This window comes from Syzygium oleosum, unplaced genomic scaffold (genome assembly GCF_021117445.2).
Source record: "Syzygium oleosum isolate NSW1041296 unplaced genomic scaffold, Sole_v2.1 Sole_v2.03, whole genome shotgun sequence".
Lineage (NCBI taxonomy): Eukaryota > Viridiplantae > Streptophyta > Magnoliopsida > Myrtales > Myrtaceae > Syzygium > Syzygium oleosum.
The window spans coordinates 18481972-18502307 of record NW_026607487.1 but is presented as its reverse complement, the minus strand read 5'-3'; the positions used below and the strand labels follow the sequence as shown (position 1 = coordinate 18502307).

The following is a 20336-nucleotide window of genomic DNA, read 5'->3' as shown; positions in this document are numbered from 1 at the left end:
TAATTCAACTCACACAGATGAATTTGGCAATCTCAGCAGCTCTGGCTCTAGCAGAGTTAAAGACTCATTCAATAATGAAAAAATGCCACATATTATTGATAGTTAAGTAAAGTATATGCACATTTTTATTCTAATTTTAGCAATTCTGAAATTTCAAAAAATACGTTTGTCGTTTCAAGAAATATAAAAAATGAGATAAAAAAAAGAACCAGTTGGTCCCGGATTGATCCTGAAAATGGACTAGATCCACAGGGTCGGTCCGATCCTCAGTCCTAAGCTCAATAGGGTCTATCCCTAATCCTAGAAATTGGGGGCCAACACTAAATTGATTTGTATTTGAAATAGGTGCTGAACCGGTCTAACTCGGACTACGCTCACCTTAGTGACTGGTTGAAGACGATGGGACCACAACACCTTTTAAAGAAGTGGTCCTCAGCGGTTGCCGTACCTTGGCGTTCTTTGTTTGCATTATCTTCGTGACAGTGACTGAATCGGTTGAATATGTGCTTTCTGCTTATGAACTGCCGCCCGAGACAAGTTTATCCAATATCTTCTGACACGTCTGGTGCTAAGTGGAATCAGGAATTTTATTGGTTACTTCATTTTAATACTGTTGCATGAAGGCGGGTTCCTCTTGGGTGGCCCATTGGAACTTGGAAGAATAGACCGGTCTTTCCTGATTATAAAAAAAAAAATGTGCAAGTGAAAGCAAATTGTCTTTTTCCTTTCGGCCGATTGATCTTGTGCTGAGTTCCCTTGCGTTGTCAGAATTGCTTGGGTCTCTTCAAATGATTCCTTTAATTTATTCCTGGCGTTGTCAGACTTAAGTCTGGCCTGCAGTCTGGAGCAGGAATGACAATTGTTCAGAGTTTCTGACCAGAGGAGTTTGGTAGGATTCTTGAGCGAGAATAACTTATTTGGGATATGAGATCTCGTGTTAGCTGGATTTTTGGATAGGGATTGAAACAGTTTACTGCACACTGGCCATTACAAGAGAAGAAAAGCGTCTATTTTAAAATGATTCTGTGGGTAATTGGCTTGCTGAGGATGAAAGTGAAACATACCAAACCTTGTTGAGTCTCACTCCTGAGATTTTCTATCAAACTGCTTCTATGGGATGACAATCGGGCTGAAGTGAGCGTCGGTGCAAACTATTTCTCAGACCTTTCAGATACAGAGATTTGCGCCTAAAGATTAAACATTTGGTGAATCAATAGCGCATTTGGGACTGGAACAAGATTGCTTATGCAAAAGTAGATAGTTGTGCAACCCGGTCCCCCTCAATGCAGATGCAAACTTGGACGTGAATTTGGAATTTTAAAGGATGGGTTTCAGACCTGAAGGCATCGTTTGATAATACTTCTAAGAAGGACCCAAATAGAGTAGCTGTTCCAGGTTGAGGATGAAATTGCCTACGTTCATGAGATCTGTTTTTTTTTTATACGGCAAATTTTGCATTCTTGGTGTTCTCCTGACAGGGCGAGTCGTCTGGATGTTTCTTGCTTGTAGTGCTATGACAAATGAAACACCTGTTCATGTGCTGACTGTAGTCACGCAACATCTTTTGCTTTGAACTTGGAATTCCTACGATTTTGCTGGCAACGCTTAATCTAAAACTTTGGGAAATGGATTGAGAACAATGCCTATGCCTATTTTGCAGGTCCCTGCTCCCTTGATGGGCTCACTTGGGATACCGTTTTCCTAACGGATGAAATGATAAGTTTGTTAATTGGGCTCAAATCTGTAAGAGCAGACCTGCTTACTCAAGTGCTATGACAGGAAACAAGCATGAACAACCAGTCCTTTGAAGCAGCTTGGCAGGCTCCAAAAGTTGGTTGGGAAATTTGAACACGGATGAATCAGTGTATAAAGCTCCGGATTAGCTGCGAAAGGAGGCCTAATCAGAGAGTGGAAGAGCATTAATACGTGGATTTACCAGGAACTTTGGAAAATCCCGGTTTCCGCTGCAGATCTCTGGGAGTCATGATAGGACCGGAATCTGGTTGTAGCTAACAGGCTATGCATGCTAGAAATCAAATAAGAAGCGAAAGCCATGACTTTACTTCTTTCTGCCAATTAAACTTTAATGCTACTAAATCCTCTCTTGGTATTTTAATGGTAGCAAGATGCTATTGAGGTGATACCAGCTTCTTCAGGGAATCAAAACCAAATGCGCAGATATGTTGGCGAAGATGGGAAGATGTCAGCAGAAAAAGAGCACCAAGGACCCCCATGCGACGAACAGTAGAGCGGGTGCAAAGCGTAGAGCATCTAAGAGTGAGAAGGTGGTGAAGTCTCGCACAATGAGACAATATATTTCAGATTCTCAACGAATGAGGAAGGATTTATCTATCCATACTTGAGATATAATATAGTATGTCCCAATTTCTGTAGCCCACAGTGCCCACATTCACTTTACTAAACTATCCTGCCTTCGGCAATGACGTTGTTTTTTTTCTCTATGGCGCTTCTGACGTACTGAAAAGACCACGGCAAAACGGGGGAGTTTGGATACCATAAACTTCGCGGTGTCTTCCCCGGGCACCCACCTCATTGTTCCCTGTATACATTCGATCGCTCGTCTTATACTTCCTCTTCCATGTACTTGTTTCTATCGTCAACTTGCCCAACACACGACGCCAAGGAAACATCCATGGTGTCCCTGCCTTCACTCCTCACCAGGCCATGGATCTTACGGTCGTCTTCCCTATCCTGGTCAACTTCATCGAAGCGAAATAACAGGGGATGTTGATTTCACCATTTGAGACTCGCCCCGTGACCACCGCCTTCGCCATCTACGGTCTGCTCCCGTATTGCTCGTTGGTGCATGTTGCTAATCGGGCACTCCCGTCTCGCACTTGTGCTCCTTCCCGAGCTGGGGGGGGGCATTGCACCTCCTCATCGACTTCACCAGTTGATATCAGTAGCTTCGCTTGTGTGGTTGCCGTTCCACGACTCTCTCCACTCCATCCCCTGTTTCATGCTGCTCCTGTCGCTTTCCCTCAATCAGTTTCACGGCCTCATTCACAACCTTTGTCTGTGGTTTTACCGCAAAATTGTTCTCATGTTTATCTGGGCGGCGTGCTCTCGTCAATTGCATGGTGGAAGAGCACAGCTAGCCTTTTTAGCCGCGCACGGTCATGGATTCGCGTTTCATACTAGGAAGTCCGAGTGCCGTAGATGTTCAGCTGTTCCCTGCTTAGGAAAAATGATCTTAATTGTAGGACCACTTATAAAACAACTGATAAGTACTTTATGGAGCTCGCTACTTTAGGAAACGGGCGTCTTGTTCATAAATCTTGCATTCAGAAATAAGAAATAGATCGGTAGTGGTTGGAAACCCAGAAGCGACGAATGATTCACACAGGTCAAATGAAACATCAGCTGTTGACCTCCTTCTGGCTTTGTTGGAAACTGGGAATCGCTGTCCCTTTGGGCCAACTCCCGGGTCATCGTTGACAACTCTCTAGACAAAGAGATTAGCGGTCACAAACTAAAACCACGTGTCTTGGTTATAATGGAATAGCGTTTCGTGTCTACAGGAACAAAAGGACTTCCTTAAAAATCTGAGAAAATATGGGGTGCAACTGGGATGTCACGTCACAGTTACGATAGCCCATTCAGCGACCGACACGTGTCATTGATTGGGCACACAAAAGAGTCTCCTTCCTCTACGCTCTGCTCTCTCTCGCTCCCCGTCCCGACTGAGCATCCAACACGTGATAGAGGGGAAAGAGAGACATTTTCAGGGGGAGTTTCAAAATTTTTGACAATGGGTCCGCGGATGACGCGTGTCGACAATGGATTTGTGCAATTCCGACTTAGAGTCACAATTGTACGTAATATTTTCTCGAATTGATTAATGTGTTTCAGGGCATTAATTTCTCTCTCTTGATTGGTTCAAGAACTAAGGGCGCGTTTTGGCAACTGCCAAACATTAACTATTTTTATTTTTTTATTCTCAAAATCAGTTTTGAAACAGAAATTCGTTTGGTAAATTTTTTGTTCCCGATCATAAATTTGCAAAAATTTGTTCCCGGGCACAAATTTACAAAAATTTATTCCCAGAATCAGTTTTGAAATATAATCAAGAAGCAAAAAAAAGTTGCTTCTTGATTCCGAGAACAAGAATCAGAAATGGAAAAGAAATTTTTTTTTTTGTTCTTCTTCTTCTTCTTCTTCTTCCTCCTGGCCTGTGGCCGGTCGCTGGTGCTGGTGACCTGGCCATGGCCAAGGAAGGGGAAGAAGAAGAAGAAAAATATATATATTAAAAAATTTAAAATATCATTGATAAAAAGAAATTTTGTACAGTTATAAAACGCATTTCTGTTCTTTTTTTATTCTAAGAATAGAAATTTTGGACAGTTACAAAATACCTTTAAATGCTTAGAAATTATTTCCGGGTACGAAATAAAAAAAATCATTTCTGAATAGAAATTATTTTCGAAAACAGAATGGTTGACAAACGCAACCTAAGTTGCCATAGCTTTTTTCGAGGTTCCATCGTGTTGCAGAACTCTAGCGTGTATCGAAGATCTATCTTGAAGAAAGGCAAAACAAAACCTATGTCTGCACCAATTGGTTCAGCGAAGTCGATTAGTACTGCTGCTACTCAGTGTTTTGCTGTGCTTTGGAACAAATATCGTCATGGGCAATCTGCCGATGGATGTGGATACCATTTTAGCTAACGAGATGATAGGCAATTCGCTGAAAACTTGGTTGTGAGAACTATTATCGAAACTCTTGCAGAGGTCTCCACGGCTTGTCCATTTAATATATAGGTACAACGGTCTTTACGAATGCACTTCTTATTTTAGTGTGCCGGTGCCCGTACGACGTGTGCCCCAATTTTCACCATATCTTTTTCTTTCTTAAAGAGAAGAAATATCTTATATATGTTTTACATTCCAGGGATTCCGAGATCCAAACGAGATCTCCGATGAAGCCTAACTTGCTTAGGTCATATCGAATCGAGATGTAAATCTTAAACCGATTTCGATTTCATGAATTGTCAACCTTAATGAAATATCAATAAAAAATCTAAAATTAGACTCGATATACTACTGACTCGTCAAATTTTGACGGGGGTAAGTCGAGTCTTTACATACACGCGTGCGAATCACATGGAAACCAAATTCAAATAGCCTTTGGCCTGGAATTGTAGTCGGCCTTTCTTTTCATGCATTCTTCCTTTTTTTCTTTTTTTTTTTGGTAAGGATGTATTCTTCCTTTTGTTTCCCGCAGGAACAACAAAAGTACAACCTCAGCATCTATCATTGCGTACGACATCTGGGGTCGGTCGATCCCGTCTCATTGTCCTGCCACATCCTGCCCTTCTTAGCCACGACACTTCGGAACTCGGGTGGCGTCCCTTAAAATGTGAATTCCATAGGCCAATAAATTAGACAAGCTAAGCGCATTTCAGCCGTTGATTTACTTGAATCTCAAGATAAGACCTCCGTGATCAATGATTGAAATCGCGTTGACATGTACGATCCATAGAACATGCAATAACTGCTCCAAACAATTAGTGTCACGAGCATTGCAAAGACAAGAGGCATTAAACAACATTTGTGCCGTTCTTTCTACCTTTGGGTAAAAATCTGTGGCCACTTTTATGCACTACCCGTGTTATCTTTAGCTCGAGCAAAAATTTCCATGGCACGCATTGTCTTCATCTCACGACTTCTCTGTTGTCGCAATTCATCGACCTCTCTAGTACGCCTTGAATTATTTATTTTCCCCAAAAGCATGCATTCATAAAATCAAAGCTCCGTTTATTTTGCAGAAACATTTTCTCAAAATATAAAAATATTTTTTACCGATTAATTACTACGAGCGATAAAAAGTAATCTTTTTAGAAAAATATTATTTAAATTATTTATTTTTCGCAAAATAAACTGGGCGTGATTAATAAAAATACCAAATAAGATCAATGATTAAACGCGAATGCATCCTAATTTTCCAATGTGGTCGGTTCCATGATACGCATTATTGCAATACATTCATTTTAAATTCAAGGGGAAAAAGAAGAGAAGAGTACACGCTCGCCACGTGTCCGGACACGGAACATATATTACTCTTGAGCCCGGGGGAGGCCGTCCACCTGGCAACACCGTATCGAAAATATCCCAAACAATTCTTTTAAAACAATCAATCAATCAATCAATCAATTAATTAATTGGTTAATTCACGAGCACGAGCCCGACTTTTGTCTCTTTCTTCAATCGCTTGCAGGTCCGATTCTGATTCACCCCCCAGTTCGCCCTAAAAACCTGGTCTGGTTACGTTCTCGATCCCGTTCCCCCGTCAGTTACTGGGGCCCAGCAAAAATCCATAAAATAAAAGCAACCGAAGATCCCCTGCATCGCGGCGCCGCGAGAAAGCCGACCCTCCCCGTCGATCGTACGGTCGGCGCCTCGCCACCTCCTCACCCCCACCGGCGGAAACGTCCGTCGGCGATCGACGGGCGAGAACGGGTCGGAACCCGCGACCCGATGAAATTTCTTTTTCTATTTGTTTCCCCATTTTCAGGCGATCCCATCGACTGCTTTGCTTCAGCTTGAACTTGATGATGATGACTCCGCGGTGACGCTTCGTTGAAGAAACAGAAGTGTAGCCCACGGCATTACCAACTCCGAATCGGCTCTCGCCGTCGGCGCGAGCCGGAGAAAATCGCCGGTTCCCGGAGCTCTGCTCCCATGGCGGATCCTCATCCGGTGGCGGCGGCGGCGGAAGAGCCGACCGCGCAGGCGCCTCTCCTGGCTCAGGACCAGAGCCGCGGCAATCAGCGGCCGCCGCAGCCGCAGCCGCAGCCGCAGCAGCCGCGTCGCGAGGAGCGGGAGGACGAGGACCCGCACCTCGACCAGGCGCTCCACAAGCTGGAGATGTTCCTCTCCTTCCTAGGCTTCAACCAGTCAACGGTGCTCGGCACCGTGCTGTCGTGGACTGCGTTCGTGGTGATCGGCGTGGTGCTGCCGGTGATCGTGCTCGAGCTCTCCGATTGCTCGGACTGCGACGAGTACCAGATCAAGAACTTCGAGCTGGATATAGTCGCGTCGCAGGCGTGTCTCGCCGCGGTCTCGTTGCTCTGCCTTTCGCACAACCTTCGCAAGTACGGGATAAGGAAGTTCCTATTCGTGGATCGCTACAGTGGCCGGATGTCCAGGTTCCGAGACGAGTATATCAAGCAGATTAAGGTCAGTGGATTCTGGTCTTTTGCGATTAGTGTGCTTAGTGAAATCGCTACACTGAGTTATATCAATTGAATGAACTTGCTCTCATTGCGTTGTAATTGTTCCTTGTTTGTTTGTTGAAGGATTGGCCTGTGTGGCTCTTGCCTTGAATCTTTACTATCGTGTGCGGATGGAGTAATTTTGTAAGAACGCATCGATTCTTTGAATGTGCTTCAAACTTCCATGTTGGCGTCTCAACTTAATCAATAAATGGAAAGATAGCTATGTTATTCAGTCTTTCAGTTTGAACGAAGACTGCTGGATTGATTGCTAGTAGGGTTTTCATGTCTTTGCTGCCTTTGAACAAGCTCACGGTCACATAGGAAAAGCTACCCTTAGCCAGCCAGCCAGCAACTATTAAATTTTTTATTTTTCATTATATGCTGCTGTATTTTACTTTCTGAAATGCCCTCTCAGAAGCCTCCAAACTAACCACTAATGTCATATGCACTCCTTAGTCAGTCCTTGATTACTAATGAGGCCATACAACAATCTCTTTTTTCTTAATAGCTATGATGGGGAATCCAAAAACATGTAGTCTTAGAGACAATGGCGCGATGGTAATTACCACTACGGCTTGAGCAAAATGTTACCATGTCACATTCCGGAACACATACAATGTGCCACTTTTGGGAATACGATGAGTTTCTTATTTTTTAAGTTCCTAGGACTTCTTCATGATCACTTAAGAATTTGTTTACTCCAACATTTGCGCAGGGTTCTCTACGGTTGCTCGTATTATGGTCACTTCCTTGTATCGTTTTGAAGACTGTGCGTGAAGTGGTCCGTCTTGTTTATATACATCGTGAATCATGGTGGCTGTCAGTTTATATTTTGTTCTCGTTGGTTATATCCTGGACTTATGTCAGTACAATCTCTCTATCAGCCAGCACTATGTTTCATTTGGTCTGCAATCTGCAAGTTATTCACTTTGATGATTACGGGAAGCTCTTGGAAAGAGAGACTGATGTGTTGGTTTTCATTGAAGAGCACATTCGTCTACGGTACTACCTCTCCAAGATAAGCCATAGATTCAGAATTTTCCTCCTCCTAGAATTCTTGGTGGTCACAGCAAGCCAGTTTGTAACTCTGTTCCAAATAACAGGATACAGCGGACTTGTTACTGTCATTAATGGTGGTGATTTTGCTGTAAGTCATATGCTACTTCCATTGTTCTAACTGATTTTATTATTACTTCCTTTCAAATTAAGAGTTACCTCTTGGGCTTTGCAGAATGGATCTTTGCCATTGCATTCCTCTTTACTGCATCTCTTGATAGCTCAATTCTATTGTTTAATCTCTTTGCACGATTTGTCTTCAACTTTTCAGGTCTCCACCATTGTCCAAGTTGTTGGGATTAGTCTTTGCTTGCATGCTGCTACAAGGATCTCACATAGGGCCCAAGGCATTGCCTCCATTGCAAGCAAATGGCATGCATTGATGACATGTGGCTTTACTGGTGCAGCATCTTTACGAGGCTCAGATAGTGTAGGAAGCACGGAGCACATGAATGCATTTAGTACAATACATATAGATTACTCTGAAAGTGACCTGGAATCTTTGGAATATGTCGGAATGCCTACCAGCACACAACTTGCTACTTATATGTCAACTTATCACCAGCGACAGGCTTTGGGTACGGAGCTAATTGTTTTGAACATTAATTTGGCTCACTGGTTTGCTCTCAGTTTTTTGCACATTCAATGAACGTTATAGTGAAAAGAATCTTTTCATCAAGATAGATCCATCAAGATAATTCCCCTTAGATTTGGAGATTTGATCTTCACTTTCCAAGTGAACTACGCCTACTGCAGAGTCCAGATACAGTCTGCAGTAAACACTGATGAGCTAATGATGCATTTGTATGCCATTTTGTTTTGAATTTAGGAACGGCATCCCATTTTGTGCAACCACAATTTGTTGGTTCTAGGCATGGAAATATTGCTTATTATTTTTGCATGACATGATTTACCAACATAGGGAGCTTCTTATAATGAGCAAATTCGGAGAGGTAACATGGAAAATGTGTCTTGGATAAGGTGCTTCTATAATTAAGGTTGCTTCGTGTGTTCTTCCTGCATGCAAAGACCTACATCATAGATCCCATGTAACGTTGTCTTTTCTTTTTTAATGTCCATCGTTGGTGATTTTGATTGTCATTTGTTTATCCAGTGTTTGGTTCTTCCGTTTCCCATGGCTGAATCATGTGTTCATTTGCCCCACCTGAACAGTTTACCAGTTGCCGTTAGGTGTCTAAAATCTTCAAAGTTTGCTGTTCAACTGTAATCTAGAGGGATCTCGGACTCTCATCCTTCTTTTGACTGTGCTGTTTAATTTTACAGATTTCCAAATGTTGTTTTATTCACCTTGATTACATAGTCTAAGCATTACTTCTCTCTGCACAAATAAACCAATTAGCTGGCAAAATTTCTCTTTTCTTGTCTGTTCTCTATCCATCAGCACTTGGTATATCTCAGTTGTGTGCATGTTCATCTCTCTATGTATTCCCATATCTCGTACATTCATATCCTGGAGCATCTTAAGCAACATATCTGAATGTAATTTAAATTATTTGACTACTAAAATTGTAGCCTAGTTACTCATACAAAATCCATCTTGTTCTACAGTAATGTACCTGCAGACCAACCCCGGGGGAATCACACTTTACGGATGGACAGTTGATAGGGCTCTCATCAATACAATCTTCTTTATCGAGCTCTCATTGGTAACTTTTGTGCTCGGGAGAACTGTAGTGTTCTCTTCCAGTTAGCTCTGGCTGGTTAACTTGGGTTCTTTTGTCCGCAACGAGTTTAAAGCACTAATCAAGCCATCGAGACAGGCTGAATTTCAATGATTCGGTGAAGCATCCTTATCCAGATCAGAAAGGTATTTCAGTGCCAGTGACGATCATGTGGTCACTTTTGTTGCAGTGCAAACTGCTTTCGGTCAGACCTAAGAATTCTCTGGCGACTTTCTTGACGAGCATGGCTTTGTTCATACAAACTTATAGAAGCTGGCAAATTGCTTGAGTTTCCTCAGAGGACCTATCCATCGATCTTTTGACTTCCACGATCCCAAAGTCTCCAAGCCTGGTTCTGACCGCTGCCTCTCTATCTTCTTCCGCAAAACCTCAGTTTTTTCACCATCTATTATCCTCTGCTAGACTAAAAGGATGTTATAGGCGCGGCTAGATTTTAATACATTGCACTCTCAGCACAAAGAACATTGCTGTATACTTTGCGAACTGCCCCTTAACTGTGAGGCAAATTTTTTGTTGTCGTCATTAAAAGCCGACAGATTTCGATTGTAAATACTTCTAATTCAGCTGCTCAACATTGGTTCACATTTAGAGTTAATTTCTCTAAAATGCCATCACCCGCGTAGACTACTTCATTCCCATCTAAAATGGCTCCTGCTGTATCTTAATTCTAGGCTTTTCTTATGCCGTATTAGTTTTGGACTTTTTTTGTTTTGGTCGAAATACTAGTTTTGGACTTGAAAACTTAATATCGGGGCTTCCTTTTCTTTTCTCTTCTTTTTATTTTTTGGTCGAAAACCTTGGAGCTGCCCGGTGAATGACTTAAATATTTGTCGTTGAATGAATATCTCGAAATCTCTAAACGGAGGACACGAAGTACATTATGAAAACACGGAATCTTGGTATTTAGAAGTAGCTCATCGTCCTCTCCTCGTTGGATAGACAGACAGTGTGTGATAACAAATGGATTGTAACTCGTCTATGGTAGGTGATGAATCTACACAAATCTCCGTTTTGCTATTTCGCTGCTGCCGTGTGTGCTTTGTTACCTTTTTGTTGGCCGTGATGTAGCTTGCCATTTTGTTTAATACAGAACAATTTAATCATCAATGTTGGAGAGAGAGAGTGCTAAACGTATGACAGAACATACGCATCGTGGATCGACATTTTGAATCATGGGACCATCGTGCGAATGTAATGAACCCCATTTTAGATGTGTTGAAAGACACGGTTTTGGTATACATGAAGCTTAAAGGACATTCCAAATGATCGTATTATTAAGTCCGTACAGGTTTTTATCCAACTTGCTTGGTGGCGTAATTCGGGCTTCTTAAAGTTTCGACACAACCCAATCAACCCAGATAAACATCGCCGCTCCTTGTGACATTAACACTACCACGGAGGGTTAGAGAAGTGGGTATTTGGATCATTGATTGATTAAAACCCCAATTTAAATTGTAGAAGAGCGTAACAAGTTAGGCATGCTTCCCAGACTCGAAGCAGTTCGAGTAAATTAAGTTTTTCGATGGTGAAAGGACGAGAAGTAAAAGATTTTGAAGAGCAACTCGGGACTTTTTTAACTTTTTCGATTCTATATCGCCGGGAGTGCCCAATGGCAATTCCCAACTGACCATATAATCTGCACCATGCGCGACCATTTCCCGTTGCTTACATGCCCAATCACTGTGCAATTATCCGTGCAAGTATCACTCCTGCATCGGTTGTCATTCGAGAAATAATCCTCTTGAGAAACGTTTTACTGTCCTCGCCCATGAGCAGAGTAAACGAATCTAAGATAGGGATGGACTCTTCGGTCGCTTCCTTCCTATACTGCATCATCTTTTTCTCCGCCTATTGCTTCGCAGTGTTATTGTAACACTAGCTTCCAGTGCGATATTCTTCTGATGAATAAAAACGATAAGGCATAATAACTCTTGAGCCGGAGCACATCATAGATTTAACATTAACAGAAGATTAAAAGAACCCGGCCATAAACCTGCTTGAAGAAGCCTCCATCATCTAAGTTTCTCTTCTGTGACCGTCGGCCATTAGATTACAACTCAATCCAGGCTTCAAGGCGCCAATTTCTTGCCTCTGTATTACCCACAATGGATAGCTCCCTAGAGACACCAGAGAAAAGAGAGAACAGGCGTACAAAAAAAAACAAAAATACATGTATGGCCGATACAAGTTTCTTGTTTCACCCGAAGCAAGACAGTTGAATGTAAAAACCTCTTCTTCACATCAACCACTCCTCATAGTTGCACATACAATTCTCAACTCACAACAGGTTCGACCATGACTCAAAAGAAACAAGAGAAAACCACATCCTACTAAACTCGACCATGGAACGCAGTTAATAGCGACACAATTTTTGTCCCTTTGCTTTTAATGCAATTCAATAGATTCAAAAAGTTGCATCATCTTTCATCGCTTCAAATGAAACTCTTATCTCGGAGTTGGTAAAGTGAATAACTTCATAGCAAATCTGGAAAACAAAAAACCTTAAATACCATTTTTATTTTTTATAAACTTATCCAATATAAAATGCCCACCAGAGATTGAACGTTGTCTAACAATGAATGCCAAGACGAATGCATCATATTTTCTCAAGGCCTGCCAATTCTCTATATTCACTTAAAGGTGGAAGAGTTTCACATAAGTACTGTCAAATAAAATGAAATAAGTCCCATGACAGTGGGAATTTCTCGCCTGCACCCGAGCCAACATGGACCGGATCGATCACAACCGTATAGATCGTGTAGGTTCAACATGCGCTCCACATATGGGTCTCCCACATGAAAAACCACTAAGCACCTGGTCCATGGACTTGAGTCTAAGCAAGAATATTTCCCTATCATAATAGCATTTCCAAGTTTCTCCCAACCAAAGTTCTTTCCACAGGAAATGTCATGAAAAATCGGGCAAGCAGAAAAAATTTTGACCGTGAAATGCTCCATCCATAGAGCCAGGGTTGTAACAAAAGCAGAGATAAGGTCGAACCAGCTAAGGAAATAGAACCTAATCCTTAACTCCACCATTATTGAGCCTAAAAATAATTCAGTTTTGTCCAAATTCCACATGGCAAGACATAAAAAACAGGGTTACGGACATGAACCCAAAAACACTTGAGGAATCATGACTCTTTAAAAGTCAGCATTAAAGCACTTGCCACAACGTTGCAACTGATAGCTTGCAAATAACTACGCACGTCTCAAAAAGGCATTTGTTGTGAATAATTGAATAATTTACTCCACTAGACAATAAAAAAGCGAAGCTGCAATTAGTGAAAGACAAATTCCAAGACTTTAATCCTGTCCAATAAACTTAAGTCTTCAAGAAGCATGCAGCATCTATCAACTTCTGATACCCAATTAGCCAAGAAAATTTCATCCACCAAAAGCATGATGCAGAGGGATAATGTTTCCCGTCAGTAATGGCACATATTCCTGACAGAAGCTCAAAGGAACTCTTATACCCAGCAACATTCTGACTATATTATGGTGAAGTATAATATATTAACAAAAATTACCAAGATCTAGTTTAACCAAACTGGACATGATACTGTCAATATGGCGAAGCGAAAACTAAGAGTTATATGGTACCTCTGATGAGCCTGAACGAACAACTAATGGAAGTTCTATAATCCAATTTGAAGGTAAACTCCTCAACCTGCTTGCAACTTGGATACTGCAGGTGACAGCCGCAGACAAACGTCAAAATTCTGAAAAATTATAGAAATCTCGACACCATCACATGCCATCAGCACAATAAGGACATTTCCAGGGCTTCCCAGGTCACAAAATAAGTCACGTAGTTACAATATTTTGGATTCAAGCGAATGGGGCAAAACATACACGTCCTTCTGAAAAAGCCGCAAACGCAATAAGCATTGACAAACAGGAGATATCTCATTAGTCAAGCTACTAATAACTTGCCAGCAGCCAGCTTATAAAGACGATCAATGAATTCCTTATATCCGCATGTCTCGAGGCAATCGAGTACATATCAATCGTTCCCACTAACAAGAGTTAGAAGTCGAAAGGCCATCTCAATAAAGCAGAAAATTTTCTTGAATGATATTTCCTTAAGGTATCAAAAATATTACATAGCTCTGGCTGACTTCGTGTTCTCTACTTAACTCAGGTCCTCAACAAAGATTGTGATCAAACTAAAGAAAACAGTAGTAAACCGGCAAATTTGTTCCCTTATAATTTGTTCTTGCAATTCCAATTTAAAGGGCCAATATAGCTAGTTGCTTCAAAAGGCTTAAATCTTCATTGTCTATTGCGCTGAACATGACGGAACATGAATGATAGTGAATTTGCCATATTATGAGCGTTTATTTGGTTCAAGCTGCCAGCAGAAAGTTCTTACAAAATGTATAAGCAACTTCTCAACCAGCTACACAATAGAACATCTTCGTCAAAAACGGCTTCCCCGAGTTTTAATCTGTTATATCAGACTCACTTCCATGTACACAATGCTGAAGGCAGACGTGTTTTAAAATGCCATGGCAAAGAAAAGAATCGGACGACAACAATGGTCTTGAACATTGTTAAACAGCTCATGAAATCTTTCATGTCGATCCATTATCCACTGTATCAAACAAAGAGATATTGTCCCAAAAGAAACGAAACTATCGAGACATGGACCCTCAAATCTAGAATTGGTAGTTTACCTTCCAAACATATAGGTTACTCGTTACTGTGATATTCTTCCTGTATGTAAAGAAAAGAACGTCCTTCAACTTCAGACCACCGTCTCTTGCAAACACAGCGTCAATATCAAAAAGATAGAAAAGATGAATAGCAATTTAGTTCTTGTAATAGCCAAAAAAATCCAAACCGAAAGAAAATGGTTACAGCGTACAGTCAATGCTATTTTACATACAAAAGTTCACGCTGAAATTTTTCCTTAAAAAGTAAAATAAAAAGGCCATCATGCCACACCTTGCGATGCAAGCAGGGTCGCAGATGCATATCTATTGGTGATCAAAGCCAGTGAACAAAGTAAACCTGCGAGACATCTGGCTTACTAATGGAGACCAAGAACAAACTTCTCCACCCAAGCACGGCGCCTGCTAAAAAATAACATGAATGATCTCCAGATAAATATGTTCCCAACTCCCGTCAATGCAACTCTCACCTCGACCATGTCCATTTTGTGTATACAGACTGCAGCATGAGGTTCACAGGCTATCCTATTCATTTAGCCAAACAAACCTCCACCCCCGAGCTCGCCTTGCATTAATTCCTTCCTGCGCTGCTCTTCTAAAGGATCTGGACTCTTCATAACTCTTCGCATGCGCCTAATCACAAACGCAAAATACAACAACAAGTACATAAGTAGGACAACAAACTGGGACTGTTATAAGTTAGCAAAAAGACAACCGTTATAGGCACAAAAGTTTGAAAACAGCCCAAACGCCTCCCCCAAGTAACAAAGTATCAAGCTTGGACAAGTTACCTGTCCTGAGCATGTTGAGCAGGAAAAGTAGGCATAAAATCTTTGGACTTCGGAAGAGGCACTTCACGGAACCACTCATGATTAAGGGCAGCCTCTGCAGTTATTCGCTGCTTAAGGATAAAAGACCAAGTAAGTCATCCTACAAATACAACAAGTGAAGCATGACACTACATGTAGATCTAAAATTACCTTTTCAGGGTCATAAGTAAGAAGCTTATTCAACAAGTCAAAACCAGAATCTGAAAGTACTGGAGATCCTGTGAAAGATGTTGGTGGAAATTTCTTCCGCAACAAGTTGTACCTGAAAGTAACACAACACTTGTCAATCAATAAACGAGAAATATACTCTGGAACTGAAGTTGTCACCATGAAGGCCAGAACCCAGACCAGAATCACCCAAAGCTGGAAGCCTGGGACAAATGGTATCAAGGATGTGAACATCTGGATGCCAAGTAAACTCAAGCAATTTATACATGGAAAAAGTACACTTACTGGTGCTTTACAAAGTTGACCCTGACACCAGGGAGCTTGGAGAAACCCGGCCAGATAGTCTCATTTGGGGTTCCAAGAGTTCTAAATATCTGCAGATAGGATTCCAAGTAACCAAATCAAAAACCATTGAAGCACTGGAGCAGTAGCAACAGTACAAAAGCAAAAATAAGTAGATTGAGGCATTTTACCTTGTCAAGTTGATCAAATTCAGTTTTCCCATTAAAGAGTGGCTCCTTGGATAACATTTCAGCCATGATACAGCCCAGGGACCACATGTCAATGGCAGTTGAGTACTGTTTTGCCCCCAACAGGAGTTCAGGTGCCCTGCAGAACAAATACTAAGGCGTGACAAACAATCCATAGCCTAGATTACTGGTATGGAGGACTTGCACAAACCGATATTTCATCACAACTACGGAAAAGCACACAAACCAGCTAACAATAAAACAGAGCATGCAATAAGATGTCAGATGCCAGTATCACGAATTAAACAAAGAGTGACAGATACTGTTCAGCTTACCTGTACCAAAGAGTAACTACCAAGTGAGTGTAAGGCTTTAATGGGCTTCCATACTGCCGAGCCAATCCAAAATCGCAAATTTTCAACTCACCACGATTATTGAGAAGCAAATTTGATGTTTTAAGGTCCCGATGAAGCACCCAGTTGTCATGAAGATACTTCACACCTTCTAATAGCTGCAACATTAGACATTTGACTTCGCTCTGACTAAAAGGCTGTTTCATTGTCTCCATCAGCGCTTTAAGATCGTGCTCCATGTATTCCATCACCATAAAAATGCTGTCAAGATTGCTCCCCACCACAACTTCTTTCACATCCACGATCGACGGGTGATGAAAAGATAGCAGAATATTTATTTCCCTCAGAGAAGTCAAAGGAAAACCTTCCCTTTCCTTTTCCATCTTTACCTTCTTCAGTGCTACAATTTCTCCAGTTTTCTTATCCCTAGCTCTGTAAACTACACCATAAGTCCCTTCATCAATCTTGTTAAGCCTCTCAAACTCATCAACACTTCTACAACCCTGCAGCATATTTACACTTCTCTGAGGCAGACCAGCAGGTTCTGGCGTTCCTCGAGAATCATCGTCGCTTTCTGAATTAGTGTCGGACATATCGTTGATCATATCACCTTTTCGGTTCTTTTCATCGACATCCATGTAATCATTTTTATCAAAGTCATGGTCAGAATAGCGGTTATCACTGGATGACCCAGCAGTGCCACCTCGCCCATCAGGTTCAGAAGACCTGCCCCTAAGTCTGTCTGAGCCATCTTTCTTAAGCTTCCCCATCTCAGGACTGACTGATTTGCCACGTCCTCTGACTCCTAATGATTCCAACAAAGGTGTCTTCTTTCTTCTCATAGGCAAATCTTCATCCTCCACTATCTCACCCTCATCAACTGGAGAACTATCTCCTGCTGCCCATCTGGAAGATGATATGTTATGCATTGGCACATCATCTTCATCTTCTACCTGTGTTGCCTCCTGATCATTACCCCATAGATCGTGATTTGAAGGTAAAGCAAATGCTGAAGAGTCTTCTATTGGAGACTCAGCCCCAGATTCACCACTTATATTAACCTTTTCAGTAACCGGTGAGGAAGGCTGTGGTTCTTGACCTAAATCACATTTAACTGAAGATATCTGCACAACCCCATTGTAAGTATTAGGGATCTCACGGTATGATTTTGGAAGTGGAGGTGGAGGAGGAAGGGCAGCAACTGTGGTGGAAGCCCTTCTTTTCAATGCCTTACTTGATTCATCATCATCTCTATCCCAAATTATAGGTGAGAATTTCCTCTTCCTCTCCACTACTGGGGAGTGGGTCCCATTCTCTGCCGTCTTAGAAACCTCTACGTCCTTAACCCGTGTGTCAGACTCTATGGCGTCCTCAGACCCGCTTTCGCTGGACAATTCACCTGGCTCTCTATCCATGGTCCTAACTGAAATACCACGATGCCTAGACCCACCGCCACCCGCACCTCCACTACTCCCAGAGTCACTCCTACTCGAAGAGGAGTGGTGCCCGCCGTTTGCCACTTCCCTCTCCTTAACATCCTTCTGCCTAACCCTAGCCCTATCTCTAGCATTACGACTTCGGACTCGCTCCTCGTCATGATTACTGCTCCCACTCCGGTCATATTCCTCCTTAGAATAACCCAAATCCCGCTTCGACGCATACAAATTAGACTCACGGTCCCTCAACTCATTGTCACGATAACCCCCATGCCTCCCAGCCGCCATATATAAATCCACAGAGACACGCTCAATTAAAAAAAAAAAAAACCCTAACAGAACTGCACCTCTACCCAAAGAAACAGCAAAATACACCAATCTTTTTATCAATTTTCCACTGAAAAACAACAAAGAAGAAAAAATTCCCAATCCCAATCCCAAGCACCCCCAATTCGGAATAACCAGAATGCCAAACCCAATTCAACAGTTGAATAACAACGGAGCAACAACAGACCGTGAATTTATGTACCCCGGCTAGGAACCGCGAAATTCAGCCGCAGATCGATCGCTGAGACACCGAGATTCGAACACCGAACCCTAAGGGATATCCGAAGCGCCGCAAAACGCCGAGCCCGGAGGAAAATTCCGGATTCCTCGATCGCCGGGAGGGGGGGGGGGGGGGCGGGGAGAGAACGGCGGACGGAGAAACGCCGTCGAATGGCACACCGGCGGCGAAGATAGGAACGGAGAGAGGAGGAGATGGTGGGCGAGCCGCCGCTCTGCGAGAGCGAGAGAGGCCTCGATCGAGAGAGAGAGAGAGTAGCGAGTAACAGAGAGAGAGAGAATGATTGGCCGCGGCGACTTTTTATATGGGCTGATGATGGGCCTCTCTCCTCCTCCTCCTCCTGTGTGCGGTGCGATGTCGAAAGGAAGATTCCTAGGCACAACATTGCCGTTGACCGCGTTGACTTGAAATAAGCATTACAGAAATTTGGAGGAGAATGGTTGAAACGATGGAGATGATAGCTCAAGGTTGGCACTCATGGAGATCTATTTTCAGCCCCTTCAATTGGATTTTGCACCTAAAGTTGGAAACTGCTGAGACGACCACGTCCTGAAATAATGCCTGATATATCCATTCGCGCCTGAATTAGAAAGAGCTTTACTGAAACTGAAGATATCGGATATCTGAAATTATGACGTTTTTTCGCGCCACGTTAAGAAAAGCGGTTGGGAGGAGCGGGAATTAATTGATGGCGGGTAAAGTCGGCGATAATTACGGGACGGGCGAGTGAGATTTCATTTATGGGCCTGCGCGTAAGGGGAAAAAGCATAAATTCCAATAAATCGATATCTTTTTTGGGAGGGGATAGAAATAGATAGAGGGTGATTGGTTCCCGGTCCGGGATGACTGGTTCCCAAAATTGAGAATTGGTGACCGGACCGATTAGTCAAGTCCGGTCTAATGGAACCGGTCACTTAGGGTTTAGTTCACATTTTATTAATTTTTGTTAATGAATTTATGTCAATAAAGTTCATTTATGGTTTAGTTTACATTTTATCGATTTCTTTGAGAAAATAAAAAAACAATATAAAAAAGTATATGTAGTTGGTATGATTCCTCCTTTAAATTGGGAACCGGACCGACACTCCCGGAAATCAAACCCAATCGGCCAGTTCGGTCTGGTCTAGGTGATTCTGAGTTTGGGCAGTCCATTTTGCACAACCCTAGAAATAGATAGAGAGCTTGAGAGTAATTATCAAGGGAACCAATGTGGTTGACATGATGATTGATTGGCTTTAGTTCTATTATTTAGAGAATTCGCAAATTCAAAGTAAATTAAAAACAATTGAACCAAAACTGTAGCTATTTTTGCGTGACTAGTCACTATTATTATCAAGGCTAAATGCATTATTTATATTATATCATGACATGGGAAATTAATTCAAATGAAAAAATAATTAGAAGCTCCTGCTAATGGACAATTGGACATCATCCCGGCCGCTTGAAAACCGTCCAAAAGTGAAATTTTTTTTTTTTACCACAAGGTGATGTAAAATTATATACATCTTAGTTGGGACAAGTTTACCTTCACTAACTCTGTGGACGTGGAGATTTAAATGAAAATTAAAAATTAAAAAAAAATATTTAATATCGACACGTAGGACCAATCGTCATTGATTTAGTTAGTTTGATCAATCTTTTCAAACTATAATTACTCATATTATACGATACCCAACTTTATTAAAATCTGTATTAACACAAATTGACTTTCGCTTTCGCCGTTAAAATACTAACTCAGCGTATTGAATTAATTGTACGATATAGTACGGCAACCCTATCATCACATATCAATCAACCCCATGATCAAACCACTTGTGAAAAGGAAGAATTATGTCAAACCGTC

The 20336-nt window shown here is 41.9% G+C and overlaps 2 protein-coding genes across 13 annotated transcripts; one reads left to right on the top strand and one right to left on the bottom strand.

Annotated features, from left to right (window-relative positions):
• The first annotated feature begins 6283 nt into the window (after positions 1-6283).
• On the top strand, positions 6284-10578 carry LOC115671910 (uncharacterized). The gene is made up of 4 exons (XM_030593593.2): positions 6284-7199; positions 7953-8384; positions 8565-8871; positions 9863-10578. Exons 1-4 carry the CDS (start codon positions 6702-6704, stop codon positions 10003-10005), a joined length of 1380 nt encoding a protein of 459 aa, XP_030449453.1. The 5' UTR covers positions 6284-6701; the 3' UTR covers positions 10006-10578.
• Positions 10579-11426: 848 nt separating this feature from the next.
• Positions 11427-18702, bottom strand: LOC115671909 (cyclin-dependent kinase G-2). 12 transcript variants are annotated; one of them, XR_008816190.1, is made up of 10 exons: positions 16475-18701; positions 16143-16278; positions 15955-16043; positions 15652-15763; positions 15463-15569; positions 15142-15304; positions 14946-15073; positions 14675-14757; positions 11990-13683; positions 11427-11894 (listed from the first exon to the last, which is right to left on the bottom strand). XR_008816190.1 is itself a non-coding variant. In XM_030593590.2 (6 exons), exons 1-6 carry the CDS (start codon positions 18214-18216, stop codon positions 15205-15207), a joined length of 2286 nt encoding a protein of 761 aa, XP_030449450.1. In that variant the 5' UTR covers positions 18217-18700; the 3' UTR covers positions 14799-15204. The 12 variants fall into 12 exon arrangements, 2 of the variants coding, with proteins under 2 accessions (XP_030449450.1, XP_030449452.1); XR_008816191.1 differs by having other exon boundaries at positions 14675-14714; XR_008816189.1 differs by having other exon boundaries at positions 11990-12113; positions 13599-13683; positions 14675-14714; positions 14946-15304; positions 16475-18700.
• Between the last annotated feature and the right edge of the window lie 1634 nt (positions 18703-20336).